Source organism: Penaeus japonicus, unplaced genomic scaffold (genome assembly GCF_977035675.1).
Source record: "Penaeus japonicus unplaced genomic scaffold, GWHDUDI00000001_assembly GWHDUDI00000006, whole genome shotgun sequence".
Classification (NCBI taxonomy): domain Eukaryota; kingdom Metazoa; phylum Arthropoda; class Malacostraca; order Decapoda; family Penaeidae; genus Penaeus; species Penaeus japonicus.
The window spans coordinates 28,189,919-28,202,418 of record NW_028234408.1 but is presented as its reverse complement, the minus strand read 5'-3'; the positions used below and the strand labels follow the sequence as shown (position 1 = coordinate 28,202,418).

The window sequence follows — 12,500 nt, the reverse complement described above, 5'->3', positions numbered from 1 at the left end:
AATTCGTGGATGATTATGAAATCGCACTTGACATATGCGAATAACAATGATAAAAATGAAGTACTGATCCGAATTGATTACTCGTTCAATCTGAAATCGGACAGTTTTCTCGCAGCAAGTACAAACGACTTAGGCAACCTCTAGCATTTGTAGCGTGGAACCTTTTTACGCTGCGTTTGACCGGCGAAGTGAAGCTTACGTAATGTATATGATACATGAAAAAATGAATATAATTCGAATTTGCCTTTTTAATTCAGTTTAAAATAGAGCAAATACGAATTAATTGAGAATGATATTAGATTTAGTTAATTAATGTGATCGATGAGGGGGGTGAGTGGAGGGAGGATACGGGGGTGGAAAAAAAGTTCTCCTGTGACCTGACGCTGGTCCGAGAGTCACGTAACGGGGGTGGGAGAGGGGGGGGTGTAGCGTGGCTTTTGTCGAGCGTGGCTTGGGGGGCGGGGGGAAATTTATACATGGAACATTCCTTAAAATACTAACGAACTTTCAGACTCGTAAGTCTATATACATAGCGAGTTGTAGAATTATAGAATTCGATATTAGAAACGAGTGATTAACGAATGAGAAAAAAAATGTGTAGCATCATAGAAAAAAAAGGATTGGAACACACAAAATTACTTTCTTTAAAGTCGTTTTACGGCAAAATATACAATACATTTAATGCAGTTATTAAATGAACAGTTCGATCACCGATAAGAATGTAATTATAATGTTGAAAGTATGAGAGAAAAGAACACTTTGCCTAACAGAGAACGTTTGAACTTCTTTCACTGTTAAAACACATAAGCACACGTATATGGGGGGCATAGAGAAAGTAGAGAAATAAGGAGAATTGGCCCATTGTATGTACTTACGGTTTTGTGAAGAATGTCGAGCGGAAACATTTCGAAGGGAAGTTTTAGGTGCGTTTGTGTAGAGGGGTCCATCTTGTGTCCGAATTTCTCGATTTTTCTTGCTCGCTGCGTGGTCACGCCGTTGGAATCGCCTGGGTGTTCCTGTGGCCTTACGTCCTGACACATTCTTGCGATGTAGGTCGCCATTACAGAACTCTTGCTGCGGTGCGCTGAGGAACGCAAATCCCATGTGAGGCGTAGCGTGGCGAGTTTTCGTGGATTTTCGGAGGTTTTCGAACAAATCGGGTCCTCACCGGTGCCACCATTTTGTGAGAGGTGCTCACAAAGGGTATTTGAAGCCAAAGTCTGGTATTCTTGACTCCTTTATTTGGTGACTATCGGCACGGTAATATGGGAATAATTACAGGTAGCGATAGCTGACGTCTCTGTTCGGTGCGCGTCTCGCGGACGGGGCGGGCACGGAGCGCCGGCTTGGCGCTCGCGGCGCCTCTCCGAGGCGAAGCCAGGTGTGTCTGCAAGCGAGGTCGGTAGTCATCATCAACTTGGAAGGGAAGACCCGTTGCCGGGGGGATGGAAGACGGGATAGGGGAAGGATAAAGAGGGGGGAGAGAAAGATGATAATAGTGAGAGAGGAAGAGCCGGGGCTTGACCCAGCACGCAGGGTAATAGTTGGGGAGATAGATGACAGGGCGGTGGAAAGGGGGAAAAGGTCGGGGGAGGAAGCCCCGCGCCATCTGTACACACTGTTTACCTGGCCAGGTGAGCCGCGCGAGCGGGCCCGGCCAGGTAAGAGGTGTACTCGGCTAACGAGGGTGGAGGGGAAGGTGGGGAGGCGGTCTCTCGGGCGCCATCTGCGGAACCACCGTGCGCAGCCCTTCGGCCGCGACTACCGTGGTTCCCTCGGCTAACCTTCGAGAAAGAGGATGAAGCACGAGTGCGAGCGCGAGAGGCTATCCCCCCCGCCCGCGTCGAGCGAGGATTTCTCCTCGTCGGCGGCAGGACTTCCGGGGTGATGTGCTCTGGCGCTCGTCACCACGTCGGGATTATCAACACTGGCCGTGACACCTCCTCCCCGGCTCGCGAGTTGTTCACTCCTTCCGTTAAAGGAGCCGCGGTCATGGCACGGGTGCAAGCGGCAGGTGTCACGTGACGGAAATCCGAAACCAGTGAGATGTGAGGTAAGGATTAGGATGTGGGTCACTCACGGCACAAGAGGATAATGAGATGGGGGTGAGGTCGAAGTACAGTAACTCATAGAGGGGTGAGGGTGGGGGTGGGGGTGATAGAGAGGAGAGTGGGAGAGGTTGGGTGGCGGGTGAGGGTGGGGGTAGGGTAGGAGGGTAGGGCTCCCAGGACAACAACAACTAAAAACCTTAAATAATTAAAACGAACTAAAAGTTAAAAAACATAAAATACAAACGAAAAACTAAGTAACATAAACGAGAATAAAAGAACTAATAAAATGAACTTAAAAGGCACAAACTAAAACATGAACTGATAAAAATGAACTTAAAAATAACGCAACTAAGACGTCGAAAGCGACGAGTAAAAAAAGGTAAATAAAAGGCGAGGTGAGCGAACAAGGTAAACATTGGCGACGTAAACAAAGTCGCGAGCGAGTACACACCTGAGGTCCGCAGGTAGCGAACCTCAGTTGCCACGTCGGGAATAATTCCACGAGGGAAAAAGTCCCGACGCGGTACCCGAGGCCAGCCAATCACGGGCCGTAGATGCTCCCTCCCTCACGACAGTTGCCAATGTTTACCGTGTGGTGCGTTTGGACTCGCAAACGATAAAAACAAACTTAAAAAACGTAAGGATGGGGCACTCAGGGCTGCGATCAGCATCAGGACTCAAGATCACGACATCAGTCACTCACAAAAACTCCAACTGACCTCACCTGAGATAACAGCACCTGCTCCAGCTTACCTGCTCCAGCTGAAGCTATTTAGAAGCCTTGAAAGAAGAAGAAGAAGAATCTACAAGAACTCTTTGAAGGAAGAGTTATAATCTACATGCTCAGTGGGTAACACTTATAGCAAGAAGAAGAAGAATTACCTGGATTACCTGACCCAGTCCAAGTGGGCACCACTTATGCCAAGGAGTTAACATCTTTAAAGAGTTGGCATACTAAAAGAGATCCCTTCAGAGTAAGGGTTTTGACACTCGGCTCTCTCGAGCCAAGCACCTCGGTGCTACAAGAGATCCTTGTAGGCACACACCTGTCCCCCCCTGTCCTTTACCACCACTTTTCGGCGTTAGGATAACACCGTTTGTTTCTGAAGGCGAACCCTGCGGTTTACCCGGCGAAGGCCGGGGTCTCAAAGGGGTCCCTTAGTTGGGATACTGTAAGAAACACTCGGAGGTTGCCACCTTTGTTAGGCATAGGGAACGGCGGCAGGCCACTCTAACACTCCTGCCAACTCCAGCTAGACACCGTCTACATAGCCAACCTGGTTAGGCTCCTCAGAGATAAGAGGAGGTTGTCAGAGATAGGACTTAATCTGACAACTCAGGCAGGACTTGGACTTTTTGCAGTGGTAGGATCGAGCTATGCGTTGGGAACCATGGCTTCGACCACCAAAATTAAAGTAAACCTCGATGGCATTCCGACTCTAACTCGAAAGCAGGAACTGAACTCTCTGATGTTTGGCAATGGAATCCACTTCCTGAGAATCATCGATGCCAGGAATGGATACATTGTTTTGCCAAAGACTCTGACCGATGCAGATAAGATTATGTCACCAGAATTCCGCCAAAAGCTTAAGAGCTCAGGTTTTGACCCCCAGATGCCTCTTGAAACCAAAGCTAAGATGACTATTGTAGTAAAAAAAGTGGACTCGTACATTACAAGCCACTCTAATGAAGAGATCAAAGAGGAACTGGTAAGACAACTCAGCCTGCAAATCGATGAAGTCTACAAAATGCCACAACATGGAATTGTTAAGATTCGATTCCATGATATACAGACTGCCAAAAAGATCAAAGACCAAGGACTGATCCTATACAATTACAGTATAAACCCGGCCCAGATCGAAGAGGAACGATTCACTCGAGTAATTCAGTGTATGAATTGCTACGAATATGGCCATACAAAGGGTAAATGTACCAAGAAGAATGCTGAAAAATGCAGTGAATGTGGTCAGACCGGACACAGGTTCACGACATGTAAGAACACAACAAAAAAATGCCTAAACTGTGGAGGCGAACACAGGACTCTCTCTGGAAGCTGCCCAATTAGAAGGAAAGAAATCACAAAGGCAGTAGAAAAGAAGCAAGAGATCCAAACCCAGAAAGAGTCCCGACTACTGAGTGAAGTAGTCAAGAACACTGCAAAGGCTACAGCTAAGGTCGAGAAAACGATCGAAAAGACAGCCAAAGCCACAGCCGAAATTACCAAAACGGCGATTAAAGAGACGCAGCCACCCATCATGCAGCTGCCCAACAACCTGGCTGTCAAGACCCTGATTGCCTTGATGCATGCCCACCTGGCCAACCTTGCACAACCAGGCTGCTTTGCAGAACAAGCAAAGCTAGCCTTGAGGCGAAATAACCTCCCTGAGATGGACCTTCCAAATGATGTAAATTCGGCAGGCATCCTGAGGGTTATGCTCCCTACAGAAACCCCCAAAGAAACCACAGAAGCACCTGAAGAAGAAGAAATGCCAGATCTGCCAGTTCTTGAAGAAGAAATGCCGCCACTGGAAGAGCCCACTGCACCAGTACCCCAGTATGTGAGGGTGCCATCCCCACACAGGTGCAAGAATGTGAAGAAGGCCAGGGAAGCAAAGGGCAAAGAGTCATCCTGTACACTGCCGAGAAAACCGTTACAAACGGCAATATTGATGATGATGATGTTGCAGAATACATCAAGAATGGCAGGATGAAATACTCCTACAACAATCAGAAGCTGAAATCTGATGAATGTGCCAGTATCATAGATAGGAGAATTAGGGCAGCCTCCCTAAATCTCGTTGGTGTGGCTATCATTTACCTCGACCCTGAGAGCTACAGGAAGAGGAGGAATGGCTATGATGAGTCCCAAGAGAGGCATGAAGATGGACCTGCAGCCAAATCCAAGTGAATCACACCATCACTGTAGTTCAGCAGAACGTCCTCAAGTGGACTATGGTTCGTAGGAACGAACTGTCGGGCATGTATAGAGCCCTAAATGCAGATGTAGTCCTGATCAACAGTCATGGTTTGAAGGACACAGACAGGCTGAAACTGTTCCCCTACTTATGTTATCAGAGGAACAGGACTGGAGAAGCAAGTGATGGCATAGCAATAGCAGTCAGAAGAGAAATCAAACATAAGATTCTCGACGACTTTGACGAAATGCTGGCAATGGAGATAGAGACCAGCAGAGGTCCAATAGTAGTGGCCACAATGTATCTGCCTCCAAGAAGGGCAATTGTGCCACTGCAAGACTTGTACAGTCTACTTCGACGAAGATTACCCACATACATAGTGGGAGACCTCAATGCCAACCATCCAATGCTAAACAATAGAGCAGGCAACATGGTTGGCAATGCTATTGCTAGAATGGTTGCTGATGGAGACCTAATTCACATGGGACCAGATTTCCCTACTTACATCACAGGGAATACAGCAACCAAACCAGATATTGCACTGTGCAATAACCAAGCCCATCACAACGTGATCATGGAACCGGGCCCTGCAAGCACCAGTGATCACCTGCCCATCATCCTCAAGATATCATCCAACCCAATCCTGAAAAGCCTAAACTGTAGCAGATTCAACTTTAGAATGGCTAATTGGGGAGGATTCAAGGACGAGCTCCAGTCCAAGCCTGCAGCCAACTTGAGGACTGCAACATTGGAAGAGATTGATGAGGAAGTCGAAAAGTGGTACAGCGATGTTGAAGCTGCACTTGCTCATCATGTACCCAAGAGCAACCACAGGACTATCCCCCATCCAAGGCTAACAGCTGAAGTAAGACTGCTAAATATACAGTCGAATCACCTGCAGCACTATGCAGGGATTCATGGATGGACACAAGACCTGAGAGCAAGATATAGAAGCTTGCAAAGAGAACTCTCTAACCACTGGAGGAGAGCAGCAAATGACAAGTGGGAAGAACTTGTTCGAAAAGTGGAATGGGACCGAAAAGATCCACAGTCCTTCTGGTCAGGAATAAAGAAACTGATGGGAAGAAGTGAAAGCAGAAGTAGCTACCTCCTCAACGAACAGGATGAGAAGATTTATGAAGAAGAAGAACAAGAAATCCTGTTCAGAAATTACTGGAGAAATTGTTTCCGAATTACCGAAGAAGAAGAAGAGAACTTTGACAGTGATTTCGAGGAGACCATCATAGAGGAAATAGGAAGGCACATGCACCTCCTATATCCAGAAGCTGCTTCTGACTTCACGAGACTGGACCCCACAGATCCACTAATGACCAAGATCAACCCCACAGATGTCAAAAGAACTATTCAGAGTTTCAAGAATAGAACTGCTCCAGGCAAAAGCAGGATCAACAAAACAATCCTGCAAAATCTTCCAAACAAGATGTTGCTGAGACTGGCAAACATATACAATGCCTCTCTCACTGCTGGCTACTTCCCTGACCACTTCAAGGAAGCAAGAGTCAGGATGATACCAAAAGCCGGGAAAAATCCAAGAAAAGTGGAGAATTACAGACCAATATCTCTGCTGGAAGTCCCAGGCAAAGTCTTTGAAAAGATACTGAACATAAGACTGCGAAATCACCTGGAGATTAACGATTTACAAAATCCCAGGCAACATGGCTTCAGACCAGGCAGAGGAACATCAACAGCCATTGCAATCATATATGAAGAAATCGCCAATGCCATGAGCGAAAGGAACCAAGTCAATGTGGTTCTGAGAGATGTGGCCAAAGCCTTCGACAAAGTTTGGCACACAGGCCTGAAACTTAAGATCATCAGGCTGAACCTCCCGACGTCCTTGACCAAGCTATTGTGTGACTTTGTTGAAAGTCGGAGTGCAAGAATAGTCGTCGGCAATACAGTCGGCGAAGCAATTCCCCTCATGAGTGGAGTTCCACAGGGAAGCTGCCTCTCACCGACACTGTTCACAATCTATACAGCAGATCTGCCTGAACCATCACATGGCAGCAATCACTATATGTATGCCGACGACATCACTCAGATAATCAAGTATGAAGGGAGATCGATCGAGATGATGGCACTCAGAACTGCCAGAGCCATAGAGACCATCAATCGATACGAAAGACAGTGGAAGATCTCAACCAACATGAGAAAATTCCAAGTCATTCCTGTGGCCAAATTCAAGACAGCAGATCTGATAGTGGACGAGGAAGCAGTGGACTACTGTGACAAAGGAAAGATACTAGGGCTAACAATTAGCAGAAGAGGAATTGTCCCTCACATAAATGAAAGAGCAACCAAAGCTAAACATCAGCTGAACAAGATCAGAAGGTTCCAGACACTGAGTACTGAAACCAAGCTCTACATTTATAAAGCCCTAGTGCGGCCCATCATGGAATACCCGCCAGTGCCTACCCACACCATTTCTAGAAGGCAGATGATGAAGCTACAGACTATTCAGAACCAGGCAGGCAAATGGATTCTGAATATTCGCTTTCCCGAAGTAGTCACTGCACGAGAGATCCATCAAAGACTAAGGATCGAGGCGATCAACCAGAGACTCCACCATCAAGCCACAAGAAGATGGACAAGAATCCAAGACGAGGATGAGGAGCTCTACAATCGCCTCAACGTTCGTCCAGAAGGCACACATGCCTGGTGGCCCAAAAGCCTCAGCAGAATCAATGGCATTGAAGAAGTTGAGGCCATATTCACGGCATCAGGTACAGGAGACCGATGATGTAAGGAGGCAACCATGAAGAGGAGAACACAAAAAGAAGATTAAGTCAAGAATGAAGAAGTAAACTTCAAGAGGACCTGCAATCAAGAAATCAAGACTCAAGATTTTTTAACACCTTTTAACCCAGACTACAAGCCAACCCACAGGGCTCCACTTCAACGTCAAGCACGGCACATCATGCATAGCAGTGAGAGGTGACGTGCGAGGCCGGCGAAGTGCAGCGTGGGCAGAGCTTCAGAATGTAAAAATCCAAAAAAAAAAAAAAAAAAAAAAAAAAAAAAAGATCCCTTAAAAAATAGCCTGCTAGGTGTTCTGGTTTCTGGCTGCCTCCCGAGGGGTTGACCCGGGGCTTTGTTCAGCTACTAAGGGCGCACATGCAAGCTTCTCCACCTTTCTCAGCTTTCCTTCTATCACTTTATCTCCTCGCAAATTTCATTTCCACTATCCCTCCAGCTCCCTTCATCACTTCCTCTTCACTTTACACACTTCCATTATTCACTTCAACTTCCTTCTCCTCAAGACCAACTCCAATAAAAAGCTAATACTACTCTCTTCACTCTACTTAACTTTCTAACTCTCACTTTATCTCCTCCCAAGTTTCTTTTCACTATCTCTCCAGCTCCTTTCACCACTTCCTCTTCCGCTTTATCACGCTTCAAAAAAAAAAAAAAAAAAAAAAAAAAAAAAAAAAAACTAACATTTTTTTGGTTTTTACTAACTCTATTTAATGAATAAATAATAAAGATTCCTATCCTTAATCCCAACCCAAGTTCCAGACCCCTTCCTCCCAACCCTCTTCAACTTACTCACCCCCACAGATAAGAAGAAGAAGAATCAACAAACAACAAAGACTTTTCCCCTTCCGACCTGGCAGGCCTCCCAGAAGGTTTTGAGTGAGCATGACACTTCAATAACTTATAAAGTCAGACAGGGAGTTTCGTCCTCCCACTACTTTAACTACGACTTTCCTTCATTTTCCTGACTGTTTATCTTCACCTGAACTCTTCGTCTAACTTAACTGTCCCCTTCCACTTCGGTGGGAGTTCCAGTTATTAAGGATGGGGGGAGGGGGAAGGTGAGAAAGACAGAAGGAAGTGTGAGAAGTAAACAAAGGTGAAAGTGTGCTGCCAAGCTAGAAGACTGGCTCCACGTCCTCCGACCAGTCCAAAGAAAAGAGATCACGGCCTAGACCGCTCCTCCTCCCCTGGCGGAAGGCGTCGAGTCGCTCGATCCAGTCGGGCGAAAATGTACGAAGTGTGTCCAGCTGTTTACACACCTGCCTGCGCCAACGGATGTTAAGAGGAGGCACAGATGCCCGCTCGTGCAATCGTGATGATAACACGAATTCGTCCCAGCTCACACTATAGATCCAACGGAGTGCTTTGTTCAGTATTACTTGAAGTTTGCGTTTGTTTGTGTGTGCAGCGAGTGTAAGTGTGAGTGGAGAGTATGTGAGGAGTGGAAGTATGAGTGTTTTGAGCAGGTGTAGCTTGGTTCGCGGGGCAGCACATCGGAATCGAAGAAGCGATTGTAAGCTCTTTCTAGCCAACGCGGCTTTTACGTTAATATGATTATGAAAACGTAACATATAATCGAAAGTTACACCGAGCACGGTGCAAGAGCGTGTGGTTTGGAGCGGTGCTTGTAGTCTGTCGAAAGAGTTTAAGTGTATGGGATCGTAAGGAGGATTGTGTCTTGGGTTTATAAAGAGAACTTTTGTTTTTGTCGAGTTAGTTTTGATAAGCCATTTGTGTTCCCATCTCGAGACGATGTCAAGCTCGTCGTTGATTCGTCGGACGACACCTGTCAACGAATCATGTCTGGCCAGGTGAGTACAGTCGTCAGCGTAAAGTAACGACAATGAATCGGGGAATATGGGGTCGGGAAGGTCGTTCGTGTATAAGATGTATAGTGTTGGACTGAGTATGCTGCCCATAGGTACACCCGCGTGCATATCAATGGTGGCCGAAATTTTGCCTTTGAATTTTAATTTAAGTTTATGGTCATCCAAGAAGCTGCATAACAGCCTCTTGGTGCACAGAGGAAAATTGAATTTTGTGCACAGTTTGTACTTCAGGCCAGCATGCCAGACCGTGTCGAAGGCTCGCTCCACATCTTTAGTCACGAGGACTGTCTTTAATTGTCTGTCCTTATTGTTTACACAATAAGTCGTCAGTAAGTTCAGTGCGTCTTGCGTCGAGCGATGGGAGCGAAAACCAAATTGTTTGGAAGAGAACATGTCGTTATCGTCAAGATACCGCCTTAGTCGGGAATTAATAACTTTTTCAAAGATTTTACCTAACGTCTCTAGTAAGCTAATAGGGCGGTAATTCTTCGGGTCGGTTAAGTCCTTTTGTGGCTTAGGGATAAGGGCCACCAAAGCAGTTTTGAAAGGTGAGGGATAGTAGCCAGAGGCTAATGAAGTGTTATAAAGATACGTCATAGCACGTAAAACATTTTCGGGAAGGTGAATTAACACGTCACGTCCGATCTGAGAGGAGCCTGGAGCTTTTCGAGGAAACCTCATTATTATTTGTTTAATCTCCTCCAGCAAGATGGGAGCACTGAGTTCGCATGTGTCGTCCAGATTATCCAGGTGGATAATCTGTTCTGGTTCTGTTTCTATCCTGTTGTTATTGCTCCAGGTGGTGATGGTTTGAAAATGTTCATTAAAAAGGGGGTGGGGTTGATGTGGATAGAATACAGATTGCCAGTGGTCGTGAAAAATTTTAATTACATCCACGGGATCCGAAATATTATTATTATCCTTGATGAGGTGACTAAAAGGGGGAAAGTTACTGCCGCGAAGTTGGCGGATCTTCTGCCAAAATTCCCGTGGATTGCGAACTCTCATACCTTCTGTTTCTTTAATCAAATTTTCCCAATGAATTTTGCGGTCATTATCAAAACTATCTATGACATGGTTTCTGAGGATAGAGAGGTCCCACCGGACTCGATGTAATCGATGCAAATTTTGAATAAAACGATTTCTGTAGCAGGTCAGGAGACGTTTTGTTCTCTCAGAGGGATGAAATGATTTGCGTGTTTTGTAATGCTCCCTTGGAATGGAGTGCAGCATAGCAGCTGATATCCACGCAAAGAGATGATTCCAGTGCCTATCTATTTCGTGGGTATTTTCCCCATTAAGCTCAAAATCAAAATCTTCTGCTGAAAGGTAATTTTTAAATTCGTCCCAGTTTGCTTGTTTATACCGGAATGACCGAGTTTCTTTGTTTTGTATAGGTGATGTGGAAAGCTTAATGATGACAGGTATGTGGTCCGACCCGATGTTCGGACCTGGTTGTACGTGTGTGTGGAAGGCAAGTGCCGCTCTGTTCCCGAAAACGAGATCAGGGCGGCCCTTGCCTCTGCCTGTGTATGACGTGAAGAAGTCGGGTCCTATGTAGTGCAGTGTTTTTGTTTGGAAAATAGACAAGAGCTGCCTACCGTGTTCGTTGTTGCTTGTGTGGTGAAAGGCGTGGTGATTAGCGTTCAGGTCGCCGGCAAAGAAAACTGGGAGATTTGTGAAGCTAAAAAGCTTATTAAAATCTGTTAAAGGTAAATTTGAATTAGGTCTGATATAGGCAGTAGAAATCATTATAGGGCCTTGCTGGGTGAATAGCTTTACAGCCATGAAGTCTTGATGAATGAATGGAGGTGAAATGAACTCGTGATGGATGGTGGATTTAACGAGAATGCATGACCCTACAAACAATCCGTCTCGTGATTGTCTTGACGTGTAGCCGAAGTATTTAATAGCATAGGAGTTAGTAATAGAGGTGGAATTTAAAAGAACGACGTCAGGACGTTCCCGATCTAGAAAATCGTAAAAAAGATTTCTAATAGCAAAAAACGATCTTACATTCGCTTGAACGACTGTTAGCATACCAATCAAGGAGAGTGAGCGATGTTAGGCTTGACCTTGAAAGGTGTTTGTTGCTCCCGGAATCGATGAGAGCGAGGACGAGTGTCTCCCGTGGGAGACGTCTCGCCCTCTTTGCCGGGCGCGAGCTCGGCCGGGTCAGGAAGGGACTCCTGGGAGGGGGAGACCCGGAATTCCCGGGAATCGGCGGACCAATTCCCGATACTTCCGCGTCCCCCGAGTGTTCCCCTGTCAGGGAGAACTGTTGCCGCCCCCAGAAGGGGGGCAGGCAAAAGGGCTTCCCCGAGATCGTTCTCGGGAGCGAGATCGATCTCGAGGCAGCCACTGCTACTATCGGAGTCCACGATGGTGTTATCGTGGACCCGGGGAGCCGCGGGCTCCGGGAGCATCGGGTCTTTTCGGTCTTTCTTCTGGTGCATGTTTAGTGGCGAAGTATGTTTGCGTTTGTGCTCGGATGTTTTTGCAGTGTTTTCTTGTTCAGTTTGTTTTTGTTTGCGTTGTGGTTTGGGGGTGTGTAGCTGTGTGTGTGAGGTAGAGGGCTGAGGTGATGTCATGGTCGCCTCTCTGACCTCAGTGTTTGTGTTTGTTTGTGCATACTGTGGAATGTATAGGTTTTCGTCTGTAAAGATCTCCTCAGGGATCACAATGCTGGGGAAACCGTTTTTCTGTAACATGATGGGGAGTATTTTGCTGAATTGTGTGGCGTTGTATTTGGCTGCTATTAAAGCAACGTGTAGTATGGTTTGTAGTTTAGGGTTGTTGTTAGGTGTAAGTGAGGTGTGGGGGAAGTGAGGTACAGGCATTGTGGTACCTGAGGGGATGTTTGTTTTGTTTGTGGTAGGTGTACTTGTTTGTAAGGGTTTTGCGATTGTTGCGTATGTCGTCGTGTT

The 12,500-nt window shown here is 46.3% G+C and overlaps 1 protein-coding gene across 1 annotated transcript in view; it reads right to left on the bottom strand.

Annotated features, from left to right (window-relative positions):
- Positions 1-11,306: 11,306 nt before the first annotated feature.
- Positions 11,307-12,500, bottom strand: part of LOC147471691 (uncharacterized) — a 2,314-nt gene continuing 1,120 nt past the window's right edge. Inside the window, exon 1 of the mRNA XM_086537878.1 lies at positions 11,307-12,500. This exon is cut by the window's right edge and continues 1,120 nt beyond it. Within this exon, the coding sequence (XP_086394004.1) occupies positions 11,619-12,500 (882 nt within the window). The 3' untranslated portion in view covers positions 11,307-11,618.